This window comes from Oryzias melastigma, linkage group LG6 (assembly GCF_002922805.2).
Source record: "Oryzias melastigma strain HK-1 linkage group LG6, ASM292280v2, whole genome shotgun sequence".
NCBI classification, from domain to species: domain Eukaryota; kingdom Metazoa; phylum Chordata; class Actinopteri; order Beloniformes; family Adrianichthyidae; genus Oryzias; species Oryzias melastigma.
In genome coordinates, this window is record NC_050517.1 from 2,747,454 (window position 1) to 2,764,613 (window position 17,160).

At 44.0% G+C, this 17,160-nt stretch overlaps 1 protein-coding gene across 1 annotated transcript in view; it reads left to right on the forward strand.

Annotated features, from left to right (window-relative positions):
* Positions 1 to 17,160, forward strand: part of LOC118598810 (copine-8-like) — a 65,236-nt gene that overhangs the window by 30,485 nt on the left and 17,591 nt on the right. The window contains exon 2 of the mRNA XM_036212128.1: positions 5,073 to 5,113. Within this exon, the coding sequence (XP_036068021.1) occupies positions 5,073 to 5,113 (41 nt within the window). The remainder of the gene's footprint in view (positions 1 to 5,072; positions 5,114 to 17,160) is intronic.

Genomic DNA, 17,160 nt, shown 5'->3' on the forward strand with positions numbered 1-17,160 from the left:
TAAAACCTTAAATTACATTTTTTTTTTCATTACATGAGAATCAAGCAGATCATGCCTGTTCTCTTTTTCTGAGACAGCCAAGTATATCTCGCTGTGGTAGATGGAGTTCCCCCTCCCACCTCTCTCAGGTATTTAAAGCTCCGGCTGCAGTTTTTAGCCGCCTGTGATGTAACTGGTGGGATTTCAAATGTAATTCCGGTGTCGAGGTGGGCTTGCTGTTGTAAATGTTTGATGAAGAACGTGGCACTCGCTTCGTGCCGCCCAGGCACATCCCAAGCTGCTCATGTCGGAAATGGCCTTTTAAAGACTGACTGAGTTCTGCGAGGGCCAGGTGGAAGCCCTCGGGTGCACATGAACCATGAGGAGGTTACCGTATCCATAGGAGTGTGCAGGCTGCCTGCTCCATCATATACTCTCCTCAGATATTTCTGCGCCTGCATCTGACTACACTACACTCCAGCTCCAGCTGCAGCGTTTCTTTGTTGTACGTTCATCCCGTTTGGCAGGTGAGACCTCCTGCACAATCTTGGCCTTTCCTCAAACTGAGCCTCAGTAATGAGCACACTGGATTCCATTGCTTACTGTCATTTATTGAAAGTCTCAAAGCTGGATAAGGGCCAGTGGGCGTCTCCTGACAGGGAGGCAGCAGAGCGTGGCATTTCACCATCTGGGCCACACTGGGATCAGCACAACATGAGTGCCTGATCTAGATACATCACTAGACATCAACGGCTTCAGAAGACTCACTGTGTGTCACACAGGACAGGACAGGCGGCGGAGCGCACGCCTGCAGCAGCATGAGAGCAGGAGCCTCCTCCCCCTTGGTTTTGTTGTCTTTTGGCTGTGTGCAATATGGACAAAGTCATGTTGTTGTCATAATTGGAGCTTTAAGGCATCCTCTATTATTCTCTTTTATGATAAATACTCAAGTTGGCTTCAACATGGTCCAAAGAACCAAAGTTCTGTTGTTCTGATCAGCCTAAAGGCAGCACAGAGGAAAAGCATAAGCAAAATATATTTTTCTAAAGTACTAATTTTTTCACATATCTGAGCATGCAGCTTTCACAGGCGATTGGGGTCTTGTCTTATACCTACCTCACAATTGTCTTTACGGGTGGATATGGGCTGTCTGTGGGTGTAAAAATTGCAAACCTGTATGGGGCAGACAACTGGCCCATGCAAAATTTAGGGTTGCAGACCGCTTCGTGGAGTAGAAAAGTTCATGTTCATTTTTTCTATGGGCATGTTGTGTCCGACAGGTCGTAGGGAACACTCAGGCCCGATCCGAATTCCCCCCTTCTCCCTTAGCCCTCCCCCTTCGTTCATCCCTCCAGGCTTGCTCCAAACGGAGGTTGATGAAAAAAATCTCTAATATTTTTGACGTCACTTTCGATATATATATATATATATATATATATATATATATATATATATATATATATATATACACACACAACAACAGCTGTTTTATAACTTTAAAAAAGTCATGCTGCATCAAAAAGTCATTAATTACATTTAAATGTAAACTTCTGTGGTTCAGAGTGCACCAAAGTGAAGAAAAACGCTTCTCAGTGCGACGTGGATTACTCTTGTGATGGTGGATTTAGGACCCCTCCGTTTGGAGTGTGAAACTTGAAGGGGCCCTACCATAAAAATTCTACTTTTTGAGGTTTTAAATGCATTTTACTGTTCATTCCTCACTGTAAAGAACCCCAAGATGGTATTTTGATCAGTTCATGCATTTAAGAATAATCCTCTAAAAACCTGCACTGTCTGCAGCAGCCCCACCCATACCCATGAAAACGAGCGGTTGGAAACGTGCTGACGTAAGATCGATGTGAACCGTCCCCTCCAGGAAGCGTCTGTGCTGCAAGCTCCGCCCCCAGATTTCAGCCAACACACACCCACCTCCTCCGAGGAGCTGTGAAGCCAAGGTAGTTATCCCTGCTGCCAGAATCTGTCTCCTGGTAGGAGATGAGTACCTTCATTTACCAGGAACCACTCTCTGACACATCTTTCAAGGTGGTCTCGATTCGTTTCCATTCGGACTGAACTTCTGTTCTTTCTGAGGTTCCTCAGTCTGAATATGAAATGAACAGAGAGCGGAAAAACTGAACCAAAACGGCCACCGTACCCAACAGTCACATGATGTAAACACGTTAGAAATGAAGTGATCGGTGAGCCGCGGACAAATGTAGAGCATTAGATTGTCATGTTAGCCAAAAGGAAATAATTGATCCAACTGTTTACTTGTTAGAACGTTTATTTTAACACCAATTCAATTCCATTTTATTTATATAGCCCAATACCACAAAGAAAATTGCCTCATTGGGCTTCAAAATATGAACAAAAACTAAGACTAAATAAACTGGTTATCCCTGCCCTTAGAACCTCCCTAACGGTAAGGAAAAACTCCTAAAAAAAACCTGAATCAGGAAAAAAGAAGAAACCACCAAAAACCGTGTAACTCTCTTTTCTGTGTCGCGTTGAACCTGGCCTTCATACAGACGACCAAAATCCATCAGCAAAATACAAAGTTTGAAAAAGTGATAAATCCTTGACAGTATTTGCAGACGGCAGTGCATTCATGTTTTTCTTCTGTTTTGACCAGTTTTGACCATTGTTTTGACCAGCCAATGGCTGAAGAGATCTTTAGTCATGTGGTTTTGTTTACAAAATTTGATCACGCGGAGGAGGCTCGGGGAGGCAGGCTCAAGGATGATGTTGTGAAATGGGCGGGACCGACGAGGAGCAAGAGGCGGAGCCTCAGAAATCTAGTCCTTTTACTTCTTGGTATTAAAACGGGCCACAAAAATGACTCATATTTCATAAACAATTTGTTTTTTAGTGTTCCCAATGTGATATGTGATCATATATATTTATAGATATAGTTTACTCTGAAAGACAATACAATACTTGTAGCCACCTAACAAGTCTGTACAAGAAATCACAGCTGAATATAGGAAAGGAAAAATGTATCAGAACAATATTTCTAATTGAACATGAGATTAAAAAAATACTTTCTACTTGGAGAGTATCTGTGCTTTTGTCAATTCTATACCAATCCTCTTTCAAATTTATCTACTTTACTAAAATAAATATTTTGCTCTTGGAAATGTTTTGTAACAGCTGCCATTTATTTTTGATTTTTGAGAGTTTTTGATCATGAATTTGAACCTTTTATAATCTATTTTGTAGAACAAAGCATTCAACACACTGTTTTCATCTAGAGACTTCCTCTTTTGAATTATTGTATCCATATGGAAAAAAATATACACAAGTGAAATGTAAAGTAAAGAGTAATTTAGTTCTGAACAATACAGCATAGATACTTAATATTATTATAAAAAGTAATATTATTTGGTAATAGCAATGAATCAAGTTTGTATAATACATTACCAAATAGTAAAATATATAAATACATTCTTGACTTTGCTCAGTAAACATTTTGTTTTCCCTTTTTTTGTAATACGTGTAGACTATATTTGGGTTGTAATGAGACAATATTAATGAATTACTCAAAAGAAAATTATAACACATGAAGATGGAACAATAAAAAAATAAATATGCTGTAAAATGCTAAAATATGTATTCCTAATAAACCATCATGACTTTATTTTTTCACAAATAACATTAATTTGAATGAAAGCTAAGCTAAGCTACATGTAGACATCACTGTTTATGTTTCTCCAAAAAACAGAAATTTATTGGTAATTTACTTTTTATATTTTAAGATTCATATGATAAATGATCTAGTTGTTTATCCTTTAGCACCGCTTTGATCATTTTTGTACTCTTACTACTCATGTGTGCAATGTGTCTCGTAAAGTCTCCAGAAAATAAAACAAACTCCACCCTGTAGGAGGCGCTGTGTTAGAAATGCCTGGGTCCTGAGAATGCGGTCCTGAGAGCGTGGTCCTGAGAACGTTGTTGGGTCTCCGGGCCTGCAGGTACACCCTTCTCGGCGAGTCCGTTACGGAGCGGCTTTCTCCTGTGCGGGACAACTGCTGCTCCTCATTGAGACATTCTTTGAATCCACAAATGGAAACGTGTACTGATGGTTTTATTCAGCTCTTAAAATCAAATAAACCTGATATCTATCGATCTGCTTCCTCATTATGAAGCTGAGAAAAGTTTTTGATGGAAGCTCCTCCCACACGCAGCCAGAGCTTCACTTGAACAGACTTTAAGATAAAAGTGAAGCAGCTAGTTTAGCGCAAAGAGGATTTGCATGAATTTGACCCAAATTCAATTTGATGTGAACGGAAAATTGATCTAAATTATGATAGTGTGAGGTGTGTGTGCGCGGGAGCTGGGGGTTGGATTGATCCGCAGTACACACGTGTGCCAGACCGTGGCTTCTGATCCGCACGGACCACAAATTATCCATGATCCGTTACACCCCTAGTCTACAATGAGATTTAAGCTTATTTAAAATGCTCCCCATGAAATCTTCTTGAGAACCAAAGTCAATATTTATAAAAACATGAAACATTCAGGTGAATATTTTGAAGTCACAGGATTAAACTATTGTTTGGTTTCGGTTTTAAAACAGTGGAGATGATGAGTATGTAGTTTTACCATGACCAGGTTCTCCCTATGCTGGTGCTGAGCTCCATGGTGTCCTTTTGTTTAGATTTCAGGAAACTGGGCCATCTCATCTTCAGAGCCGTTCAATGATGGAGAACATCAGCAGCGGTCTGTGAAAGGGAGTCTCGGTCTCACGCATGGATTCATCCCTCACTGTGTTAGAGCCAGGACTGTAAATTTGATGCTCCGGTCACTTTTGGCAGAGTTAAAATAGAGAAATCATTTAAACCCCATTTTCTTGTGTGGTTTTTGTGGTTAAATAATATATAAGCTCCAATTTAAGCCTGACATGGCACTAAGTTACCTTAGAGATGAGCAGAAATAGCTTTCATTAATGAAGTCTAGAGAGCATTGTGGGTAAACAAGTTTCCAGTATCAGCTAATTAGGGAAGTTTTAATGATGCAATAACTTTGTAGTTGCAGTTTATTTGTTGAGTTATGCAATTTTTATGTCACTATCTCTTTCTTTTCTTGTTTTTCAGGAACCTGCTGGACAGAGACACGTTTTCCAAGTCTGATCCAAGTAAGCCGGTGTCTTTTTTTTTGGCTATGATCAGACACATTCACACACATAGCAGCTCCCAGCATGCATCACACAAGCATGCATGTGCACTTGTGGACGTCCAATTAAGCAGAAAAACATTCCACCACATTTCAACACACACACATGTGCAGGCTTGCCTGTGTGACTTTGGAGGCATTTGCATATGTCAGGGGTTGTGTTAGTCGCTTCCCTGCTTCTGATGTGAGACTGGAGAACCGGATCATCTCTACACACGTACATCCACATCACTTCAACACACCCCGCTTGTTTGGCATCAAGGTTTCAATTTTCCTGCTGGTCCAGTGGTTTTTAAAGGCCCAGTAACAAAACCGGCTATTATAAATGTGTGATTTTAAGGGACTATCTGGAGTCGAGCTGTGAAATGCCATGAAATTCTTGTTGTGTTCCTGAACCTCTAGAGTGTTGCATGTTACAAGACACTGATGCTGATGGTGCTGGACTCCATCCTCTGTCTACCTTTCAATGCAGCTCTGTTATTTTCTATATATCACCAGCAGAATACAGAGCCCATGTTTTATTTACAGCTACTTATTAAGCTGTGTTTACACAGGAAAGCTTTCATTGCTGTGGCGTGGATCAGTCAGGCATGGCCATTGAATCGTCTTCTACATAACCTCAGTGATGCTGAGGCGTGACAGATCTCTGAGAATAACGCATCTCTTTGTCACATGTTAGGATTATCCTGCATAAAACAAGACACAAGTCTGTAAATTGGATTTCCCCTCAAACTGCAAAGGCTCTGACTTCAGACTTGACTTCAGCTTACGAACAGTATAATATTACTGTACTTAACCCTTGTGCTATCCTAGACATGTTTACATTAAAAGTTGGGTCATCTGGACCCCACAAGACAGCGCGCTGAACTTTTTTTCAAGGATTTATCTTCACTCATATGGCAGACATTAAATCCTGTCCACCTTTGATATGGTGGATTACACATCAATGCAAGGGTGGGGTCATCTGGACCCCATAAGAGACCACAAGGTTTAAAATATATTTTGTATTTATTTCTAACAATTGGCGAGAGATCCATCAAGAAAAAAACATAAGCAAGTTCCAAAAAATAGTCAAACAGTTAAAAAATCAGGCTGACAGTTTCCTAGTACAGTGGTTTTAAATCTGAAGATTTGATGATCTATTAATCAAAGAATTTTAACATCAAACTTGAAATGAAATGGGGTTTATACAGAACATTACAGTTTCAATTGAGTAAAACTCCAGCTCAAGAGAGCTAATAAAATAAAAAAAACTAATTCTTGAAAATCCTTTAAATGTCATGCTTATTTCTCTTGAGTGACCGGTAGTTTCCCCAGTGGGCCCACCACCTGCAGGGGAGCTCTGAAGGGGCCGGTGCATTGTGGTTTGGGTGGCAGTCGAAGGCGAGTGCCTCGGCGGCCCAAACCCCGGTCATGGAATTTGGCTTTTGGGACATGGAATGTCACCTCTCTGGGAGGGAAGGAGCCTGAGCTGGTGCGAGAGGTTGAGAGATACCGACTAGATATAGTTGGGCTCACCTCTACGCACAGCCTGGGCTCTGAAACTCAGTCCCTCGAGAGAGGCTGGACTCTCTACCACTCTGGAGTTGCCCATGGTGAGAGGCGACGGGCTGGGGTGGGCTTACTTGTGAGCCCCCAGCTCAGCCGCCAAGTGTTGGAGTTTGTACCGGTGGACGAGAGGGTCGTGTCCCTTCGCCTTCGGGTGGGGGACAGGTCTCTGACTGTAGTTTCGGCTTACGGGCCGAACAGCAGTTCGGAGTACCCGGCCTTCTTGGTGTCTCTTGAAGGGGTACTGGAAAGTGCCCCAACAGGGGACTCCGTTGTCCTCCTGGGGGACTTCAATGCCCACGTGGGTAATGACAGTGGCACCTGGAGGGGCGTGATTGGTAGGAATGGCCTCCCTGACCTGAACCCGAGCGGTGTTTTGTTGTTGGACTTCTGTGCACGTCATAGTTTGTCCATAACGAACACCATGTTCGAACACAAAGGTGTCCATCAGTACACCTGGCATCAGGACACCCTAGGTAGGAGATCGATGATCGACTTTGTAGTCGTTTCAGGCGATCTCCGGCCGTGTGTTCTGGACACTCGGGTAAAGAGAGGGGCAGAGCTGTCCACTGATCACTACCTGGTGGTGAGTTGGATTCGCTGGCGGGGGAGGAGGCCGGAAAGACTTGGCAGACCCAAACGTACTGTGAGGGTCTGCTGGGAACGTCTGGCTGAGCCCTCCGTCAGGGAGGTCTTTAACTCCCACATCCGGGAAAACTTCAAGCAGGTACCGAGGGAGGTTGGTGACATGGAGTCCGAGTGGACCATGTTCTCCACCTCTATTGTCTCTGCTGCTTTCCGGAGCTGCGGTCGCAAGGTCTCTGGTGCCTGTCGTGGTGGCAACCCCCGAACCCGGTGGTGGACACCGGAAGTAAGGGTTGCCGTCAAGCTGAAGAAGGAGTCCTATCAGGCCTGGCTGGCTTGTGGGACTCCAGAGGCAGCTGACAGGTACCGGCAGTTTAAGCGAGCTGCGGCCCGGGCTGTGTTGGAGGCAAAAACTCGGTCCTGGGAGGAGTTTGGTGAGGCCATGGAGAAGGACTATCGGTTGGCCTCAAAGAGATTCTGGCAAACCATCCGGCGCCTCAGGAGGGGAAAGCAGTTTTCTGCAGGCACCGTTTTCGGTGCAGGTGGGGATCTGCTGACCTCAACTGGGGACATTGTCGGGCGGTGGAAGGAATACTTTGAGGATCTCCTCAACCCTGCTGACACGCCTTCCGTTGAGGAAGCAGAGGCTGAGGACACTGGGGTGGAACTGTCCATCACCCAAGCTGAGGTCACCGAGGTAGTCAAAGAGCTCCTCGGTGGCAAGGCTCCAGGGGTGGATGAGGTTCGCCCTGAGTACCTCAAGTCTCTGGATGTTGTAGGAGTGTCTTGGCTGACACGTCTCTGCAGCATTGCGTGGCAGACAGGAACCGTACCACTGGACTGGCAGACTGGGGTGGTGGTTCCCCTTTTCAAGAAGGGGGACCGGAGGGTGTGTTCCAACTACCGGGGAATCACACTCCTCAGCCTTCCTGGGAAAGTCTATGCCAGGGTACTGGAGAGGAGAGTCCGTCCGATAGTCGAACCTCAGATTCAAGAACAACAGTGCGGTTTCCGTCCTGGTCGTGGAACAGTGGACCAGCTCTACACCCTCTCCAGGGTGCTGGAGGGTTCGTGGGAGTTCGCTCATCCAGTCCATATGTGTTTTGTGGATTTGGAGAAGGCGTTCGACCGCGTTCCCCGTGGTGTCCTGTGGAGGGTGCTCTGGGAGTATGGGGTCCGGGGAGCCTTACTCAGGGCTGTCCGGTCTCTGTATGACCGGAGCAGGAGCTTGGTTCGCATGGCCGGCAGTAAGTCAGACCTGTTCCCGGTGCATGTTGGACTCCGGCAGGGCTGCCCTTTATCACCGGTTCTGTTCATAGTCTTTATGGACAGAATTTCTAGGCGCAGCCAGGGGCCGGAGGGGGTCTGGTTTGGGGACCACAGGATTTCCTCTCTGCTCTTTGCAGATGATGTTGTTCTGTTGGCTCCATCGAACCGGGATCTCCAGCATGCATTGGAGCGGTTTGCAGCCGAGTGTGAAGCGGCTGGGATGAGGGTCAGCACCGCTAAGTCTGAGGCCATGGTTCTCGACCGGAGAAAGGTAGTTTGCCCTCTCTCGGTGGGTGGAGTGCTCCTGCCTCAGGTGGAGGAGTTTAAATATCTTGGGGTCTTGTTCACGAGTGAGGGAAGATCGGACCGTGAGATCGACAGGCGGATTGGAGCGGCGTCCGCTATTATGCGGTCGCTGTACCGGTCCGTTGTGGTGAAAAGAGAGCTGAGCCAGAAAGCAAAGCTCTCAATTTACCGGTCGATCTTCGTTCCAGTACTCACCTATGGTCATGAACTTTGGGTCGTGACCGAAAGAACGAGATCCCGACTACAAGCGGCTGAAATGAGTTTTCTCCGCAGGGTGGCTGGGCGCTCCCTTAGAGATAGGGTGAGGAGCTCAGTCACCCGGAGAGAGCTCGGAGTAGAGCCGCTTCTCCTCCGCATCGAGAGGAGCCAGTTGAGGTGGCTCGGGCATCTGATCCGGATGCCTCCTGGACGCCTCCCTGGTGAGGTGTTCCGGGCATGTCCCACTGGGCGGAGGCCCCGGGGAAGACCCAGGACACGCTGGAGAGACTATGTTTCTCGGCTTGCCTGGGAACGCCTCGGGGTCCCCCCAGAAGAGCTGGAGGAAGTGGCCGGGGAGAGGGAAGTCTGGGCATCTTTGCTTAGACTGCTGCCCCCGCGACCCGGTCCCGGATGAAGCGGAGGAAGATGGATGGATGGATGGATGGATGACCGGTAGTTGGATGGGACTGCACCCTTTGAGGTACCAAACCTCCCCAGGTTTTCCCAGAGTGTCCAGTTTCTCATGTTCCTTCCTCCTGATCTTGCCATTGCTTGGTATGGGCACATCGAGCACAATGGCTTTCCCCTGTTCTTTAACTACCACAATCTCCAGTTAGCTTTGTTATTACAAACTTTTTTTTTTAATTTGTCCTGTCCAACAGCTGAACAAACAGATCAGAGCTGAATGCCTCTTGAGTTGGACAGAGTTTACTGTTAGATTATGAACCTTCTGATACACAAGATGTATATATGTATAAACCCCTTTTGTATTTGAGGCTAATAGTATTTTTATTGATTATGTTTGTATTCTTTTTTTTTTGTTGGACGGGGTGGAAAAGAAACAGTGAGATGTTAGACATAGGAAGATAAGGCTAAAGAGAGGGGCAAAAGAAAAAAAAACAAAAGTTTAAGGAAGTTAGAAGAGGATTAAAGAACTGTGTATGGGGTGTGTGTGTGTGTGTTGAGGGGGGAAAAATAAAGCAAAAAAAAAATACTGAAAGTTTATCAACATTACTGTAAGGTGTAAATGTTAGTCTATAGGGGCGGGGCTCATCCATCAAATATTACAGATATACCTGTTGGCAGCGGAGATCTTCACATGCGGTGGTTGATAGAATGTAAAAAGAGGGAGAGTGCCCAGTCATCCCCACACCAAGACCCGTACCGAAGCAGCACCAGTAAGTAGCCAGGGCCCCCCATCACCCATGCGGGATAGCAGATAGAGGATTTTCAACCATTGAGCAATCACATCACCACAGTGGCCCCCAATGCCAGAAAGCAGGGGGGTTACCATTACAAACTTAATAAACAGATCAGTGTAAGAATCCAAGAGCAAAATATGTCAGTTTGGCTGGCTGGGTGAAGCACTAGATGACCCTCCTTCCGACCATCCAGAGCCCCAACCCTTCAAGGCTGCATGCATACAAACACAAGAACATAAAACGTTATTTCTGTTATTTTACTAACTATACTATAGGTAAAATACACAAGTTGACGGCCTTTGAAAAAGAGATTTTTAACCCAGTAGGAAGCCTTAATATGACCTCCCTGGTTCCAAGCCCCTCTCTACTTGCTTTCCTCTCAGAAGGAGTCTACCTGTTCACTAGGGCTGTGGATCGATGCTTAGGTGGTGATCCGATTCGATTCATGAATCAAGCTCAGTGATTCTCAAATTGAACCACTAGGGCTGTGGTTCAACGACTATCTGGGTGCTCGAATACTTGCGATCTGCTCCCAAAAATTCGAGTATAAATATTTGGGAAGTCCAAAAAACCCCAAAGTGGTTCGTAGGGCTGTGGATAATGGCTTAGGTGGCGATCCGATTTGATTCATGAATCAAGCTCAACAAGTCACGAGTCGAACTACGATTCTTACTTTTAAATATAATGTTTCTTGCTAGTGTATGTCTATTTACTGGATGGATGAAAATTAAATCACCACCATTTATACCTTTATTTAAAACAGGAGATCAGAATCAACAAAACTGATTAAAAAAAAACACACACACAAAGATTCAGATAGAAAGAAATTTTGTTCTGTAATGTATTTATTTATTTATTTATTTTGTCAATCTTCTGGTTAAGTGCAGCTGTTACATAAACAACATAAAAATAATAAAAATCCCTGCTGGTTGGGATCATTTGACAACAAAACCTGACAATGTTCTCCACATATGTTCAAATTCAAATTCACTTTAATTAATTTTACATTTTATATCAGACAATTTGTTATTGTTGAGGCACAAAATGAACTTTGAGCCTGTTAATATTATAGGATCATTGTTTTTTTAATGTGCTGCCATCGATATTCATTTCCTCCTTTTATCAAAATTTCCTGCACTTTTCTTCAATAATCAACACTTTAGTCACGTGCTCCACGTGTGTACCGCTAGCATAAACACCTGTTGGATCAAAAACGCCGCTAGACGTCTCATTGGACGGTCAGACGCGCGCACGACTCCGCTAGAATCTGGTGTGTTTATCGCGGTTTTTGGACAGATTACTGCTGTTACTGCCCTCACAAACCATGTGATGTTACATTTAAAACAGCGCGCTGTCTGCGTCTACAGTAGAAAAATTCAGACACAGCTGGGACTTTTCGATCTGCCTCCCGCATGTTTTCATCTGTGGAGCAGGTGGAGAGAGCGCACGAGGAGCCCGGCCCCTCCCTACTGTGGAGAAGCAGCGGAGAAAGTGACTCCGTGTTCGCGCTGAACCCGCACCACAAGGTTTTAACCATATAGACAAAAGGTGCACGCACCCCGCCGGCTAAGATTGACAGACAATAAAAAAACATCAGTGGTGCAGACTTTTTCTTTGGTTTTCCACCTTGAAGCGCTGAGCTGGTGGCTCGTTTGAATTCCCGCCCCGCACAGCGGCCTGTACCGCTCGTTCCCATAACCACTATTGCTTGCTGCACATTTTTACTGGCTAATTGGCCGCTTCTCTGTCCGGCCCATAGACCGTCTCAATAGAACGTTGTTCACGTCAATGGTCCGGCCCAGACATGTTGGTAAAGCACACTCTGGTGGAACTATCAGAATTTAAAGCTAAGGCCGGATCTAATCATGGGCAAGCTGGGGCGATGCCCCTCCAAATTTCAGGACTGCCCCCCCAAACGTGATGCGATGCAAACAAGAAAAACAGAGCGCGCTCTGCTCTCTCTGACTCCCATTCAAAGTAGCTGCTTGTACTGATTGGTAGATCCAAGGGAGGGCGTGGCCTCTCGCTTCACAGGTCCTCCTCTCTCACTCTGTCGCTCACCAGTGTTGCCAGATTTGGTGGGTTCCCGCCCAATTGGGCAGTTTTGGTTCTAAATTTGCGGGCGAAATTGGCTTTAGGCGGGTAGGCATATTTTGGGCGGGTTTAGGGTCGGTTCGGCGGTTTTTATTTCCTCATCATAAAAAGTAGCGGACTAAGTTTGGCTGGTTTGCGATCGGACTTCCACTAATGTTCTATGTTCTGAGGCTAAGTGAACGCACCAGGAGGAGACGCTTCATGGTCCTGGGCTCTATCAATGAACCCCGGGTATGCGCTAAATGCGAGGGGGTGCGGAGCGGACAGAGTATGAGAGAAAGACAGAGAGAGACTCTGGACATTGAGGAGAACATGGAGATCTGAGGGGGCTGCACGGTGGCGCAGTGGTTAGTGCTATTGCCTCACAGTAAGAAGGCCCCAGTTCGAATCCCGGCTGGGACCTTTCTGTAATTTTATTATTTTTAAATCAATACACAAATATGTGGGTTACTGTGAGCAGAGAGGACCAAAAGTTCATTTTGGGTTTCATGTTTCTTAAATGACAGCACAACAACATTGTATAAGGTGATGGTGAAGTATTTTCCTCGTGCATGTGTCACAATAAAAAGATTTGGAATATGAGAATGCAAACTTCTTTTTTATAATCAGCAATTTTTAGGCGCTTTTCAAAAATACGTAAATAAAATTCTGCAGTGAAATCCTGAAGGATCTAATTGACACCTGCGCCCCCCCACTCACACACACACACACACCCCCACACACACACCCACACACACACACAGGGTTGGGCGGTTTTTTGCTGCTTCCGGCGGTTTTCTGATGACTTTTGGGCTGGAAAACTGAGACTATCTGGCAACACTGTCGCTTACGCGCACACAGACTCAGCAGCAGAGACATGCGGTTCTCTGCAGCAGAGCTATTTGAAGTTTTCTGCTGTTTGTCGCTGAAATGACTCCATTAACCGTAATTTAAACTCCTTCTTGTCCTCCATCTGTTGCTCTCTTTGTTGTAGTTTGGAGGAAAAAGCGAGAGTTGACAATGTTCAGATTTCTGGTTGCTAAAGCTAGAGCTGTTTGTAGCAGTGAAGCTAACAGTGCCGGAGCATTAGCTGTGTTTGAGATGACTTCTGCCTCGCCTGCATGTCGGTGAGACCAGGCGGCTGCAGGCGAAGAAAGGCGCCTGAGATGAAGGCGGACAGCGGGACTGAATGAGAACAGGAGGTTGGGGTTGTCTTTGACATTCTGTTAAATTTTAATATGCCTCTCCTCCTTAGTATAAACTTTAATATTATATTTTTTATATTTTTTTAACATTTGTCCATGGACAACAGATAAAAAATAGCTGTTCGGTTAATTTAATGTCCATTGTCCCAGAGAAATAAATAAAATTGAAATAAAAGTTAACTTTTAAAGGCAACAATAACATATAACAGATTATTTGAAATCTTGTTCATTTTTACATCAGTAATTTACTACTATGGAACTTATTACTAAAAAACAAACTCATGTCTATAAAGAAAATACATTATGATATTTAAAGAATTATCCTGATGTTGAATAATATTTAGTGTACTGAATAATTTTTTTGATTGATTGATTGTTTATTTAAAACAGGGACAACATATATTGATAAAACATTTAAAAATGCACATATATAAGATTATAGCCTTTCAAGCTAATTTCCATCTTTATTCCCTTTAAAAAAAATTAAAAAATTGATGATCTGTACTAAAAGAATAAATTAAATCAATACAGAAAGGATACAAGACAACAGCAGAAACAGGAACAACAGATGGAGTTGTCAATTAAAAAAAACAGCAAATTCATAAAATGTAAAAGCAACTATTAAGAAAAAAAGTGGAAAAAAGGAAACAATAGGTGAATAGACGATACAGAAAAACAAAAACATAGCATAAAGACAATAAAAACCAAAACAAAAAAAATATTTTTAAGGATTTTGTAAATTAAAATTGAGTCATTGTATTTGACATAATTATCCCAGAGATGTTATAAACTCTAAAAACAGGATTTTTGTTCGAGGGGGACTTGGGAGAATTTTACACTGCAACCACTTAGTATCCCCAAACTGGCCCCCCCTCTGATATTCTGTTTGCACCCCCTACTGGGACTGGCTAGATCCGGCCCTGATTTAAAGGGGTGTTTATGTTAAATTGTAGCTCCAAAACCGACGGTTCTGTCTCTTAAAGGGACGGACGTACACTGCTACAAAGATTCTTTCATGTTCTACCATGAATATTTTTTCTATGACTGGGACTGACCGGCCCATGAATGAAGCGGCCCACCGGGAATCCTCCCGACTCTCCCGATTACCCACTCCGCCCCTGCCACAGTTTTTCTATCCTCCAAGTTCTTCAACGTTTTACATCCTAAGCATTATATATTGGTGCAGAGCCCGTATGAAAAAAGTATTTTTTTTCCGCAGCAGAATCAGCTGATTCACGTTGATTACATCCACCTTCATCAGCGCGAGGCTGCGTTTCTCTGCCTCAGAATAAGCTGGAGTTTGGTTAATTGTGTCAAGTGTTGAAGAGCCAACTCTTTTTACCATAACCAAAAGAAAGTAAACACTGGAGCTAAAGCTTCAGTTTTGAAGCTAATTCATTTTTTCAGAAGTTATGCCTGTGAGCAGAATTTCAGTCTCAGTTTTTGAACATAAAAAAGCTCTCGCTAGTTTTACTTTGAAAACCGTAAACTCACCGTCACAAAGATGTGTTTACTTCCGGTAGCTGTACCGCGGCTCTTTCGGCTTTGTTTTAGTTTTCAAACTTGAAATCTTACATTAATCTGCATTCAGAGCAAAAATACATTGTTCCCAGCTAATATCTTAATAATAATTTACTACACTCTACTACATTTATAAAGATCATGAATCAGCGATCTAGGATGTCGCAAATATTCATACTCGAATTTTCAGGAGCAGATCGCGAGTTCTCGTTTACTCGTTACAGCTCTACTGTTCACATCCCTGCGTGTTGTGACCTGGTTTCCCCTCCACCTCCTCTCCTCTTGTGTTTTCTTACACACAGAGAGAGCGCATAAAATTGTCATTCGAGCAGCAAGTTGGCATGACTGTATAGCGCCTTAGCACATATTTCATTAACTTCACATGGAAACAGACAGCTTTAGTCTAGAAAAACCAACACCTAGAAAATTGCGTGCTTGTGTGAGATTGCACTCGGGGTGACCGCCCACAAACCAACTCTGGTTTTAGCTCTTACCATCAATGATAAACAGATGGTGTCATTTTTTACTCTTTTTGGTTCGCAGTATTTAATCCTGAAAATTGCACTATTTGCTCCTAAGTACCGTGCAGCAAACCCAATGGTGTTTATGGCTGCTGATGTTTGAACCTATAACTGATAAGCTCCCAGAATCAAGGGTTGGACCTTTAAATGTCAGATGGTGGAAAAGGAGGATGAGCATCCCTGCCCGCCCCAACGTTTATGCAAGGAGGCACTTGTGCTGCGTCCATGTCTCTGCTCTGCTGACAGCACTGGCCCCAGTCACACAGCATTAGACCGCCTCGGCAGACATACACACACTCACACACATACACACTCGGGGCCTTCGGCAAACTCACAGACCACCATCACGCTAGCTTATAAAGCTGGACAGCAATCCTGTGTTCTACTCCTGTGCACGTGCGGGCATATACTTGTGCATGTACGTTAGCTGTGCCTCATCAGATAGGACGAGGGCATTAGGCTGACATGAACACTATGAGATCAGGTGTGTGCACCTTGACTTCTGCATACATCTGAGTATGAATGGGATTGACTGTCAATCTCCTTTCCTCATCACTCCAGTTGTGACTTATCAATGCACTGCAGTGCATTCTCTGCAACAGCACATCGCCAATTTGCAGGTGTTGTGCTGCTTTTCCCCGTGCACAATAATGCAAATGTTACATTCCATCCTATGCTTCCTATACCAACTTTAAAGGATGACTTTATTCAGCCAGTTGAGCTGCAGTTCAGTGCACACCACCTGATGCAATCGCATGCTTAATGTTGTCTAGTTTGGCCTCATTTGACCAAGACAGCTCTGATCCTCTGTGGCATGGGCTAACAAAACCTTTGAACCTTTGGTAATGTAACGTTGACTACAGATGAACTTGAGTCTAAATGTGTCCGTTTTTTTCCCACATCCCACAGATGCTTCACAGGAGTGACGATAATGAACATGGCTGTCAAAAAAAATATGGAAAGAGTCTCATTCTGTTAGTGGAGCTTTGGCAGCTCCTTCCTAGAGTGGAAATGGGGCAGGGGGCTTAGGGTTTAAAGCCCGAGCCATTAGTGGTGCCTTAAACATTCATACAGGTGTTAAAAATAACAGCCTGAAACTGCATTTACTTCTGTTTACATAACATGTGTAACACACCTGTTCAAATCCTTAATTTATGTCATAGAAAATCGGATAAGTGTTTCTTTGTTTTTGTGTTAACCGCGTGTGTCTTAAAGGGGCCCTACCATGATTTTCTTAGGCCTTTCAGAGTGAACTCTATCCATGTATATCATCAAATATTATATGTGAACACTAAAAACAAATTATAAAATATTAGTCATTTTTTGTGAGTTTTTTCCTACCCGGAAACCAAATAACTCAATTCCTGAAGCTCCGCCTGCCGCTGTGTGCGGGTGCTGTCCCCTTCATGATGTTGTCCTAGAAAAAAGCTGTGTGTCTGCATTTCTCAGATGGATGCACACACGATATATCTGTCTTTAAAGTAACAAACACCTGTTTTGAGCTGGAATTTATTCAATACAGGGCACACCGGGATGATATAGGGTGTTCTGCATCTAAAATGAAAGTTTTTTTTTTTTTTT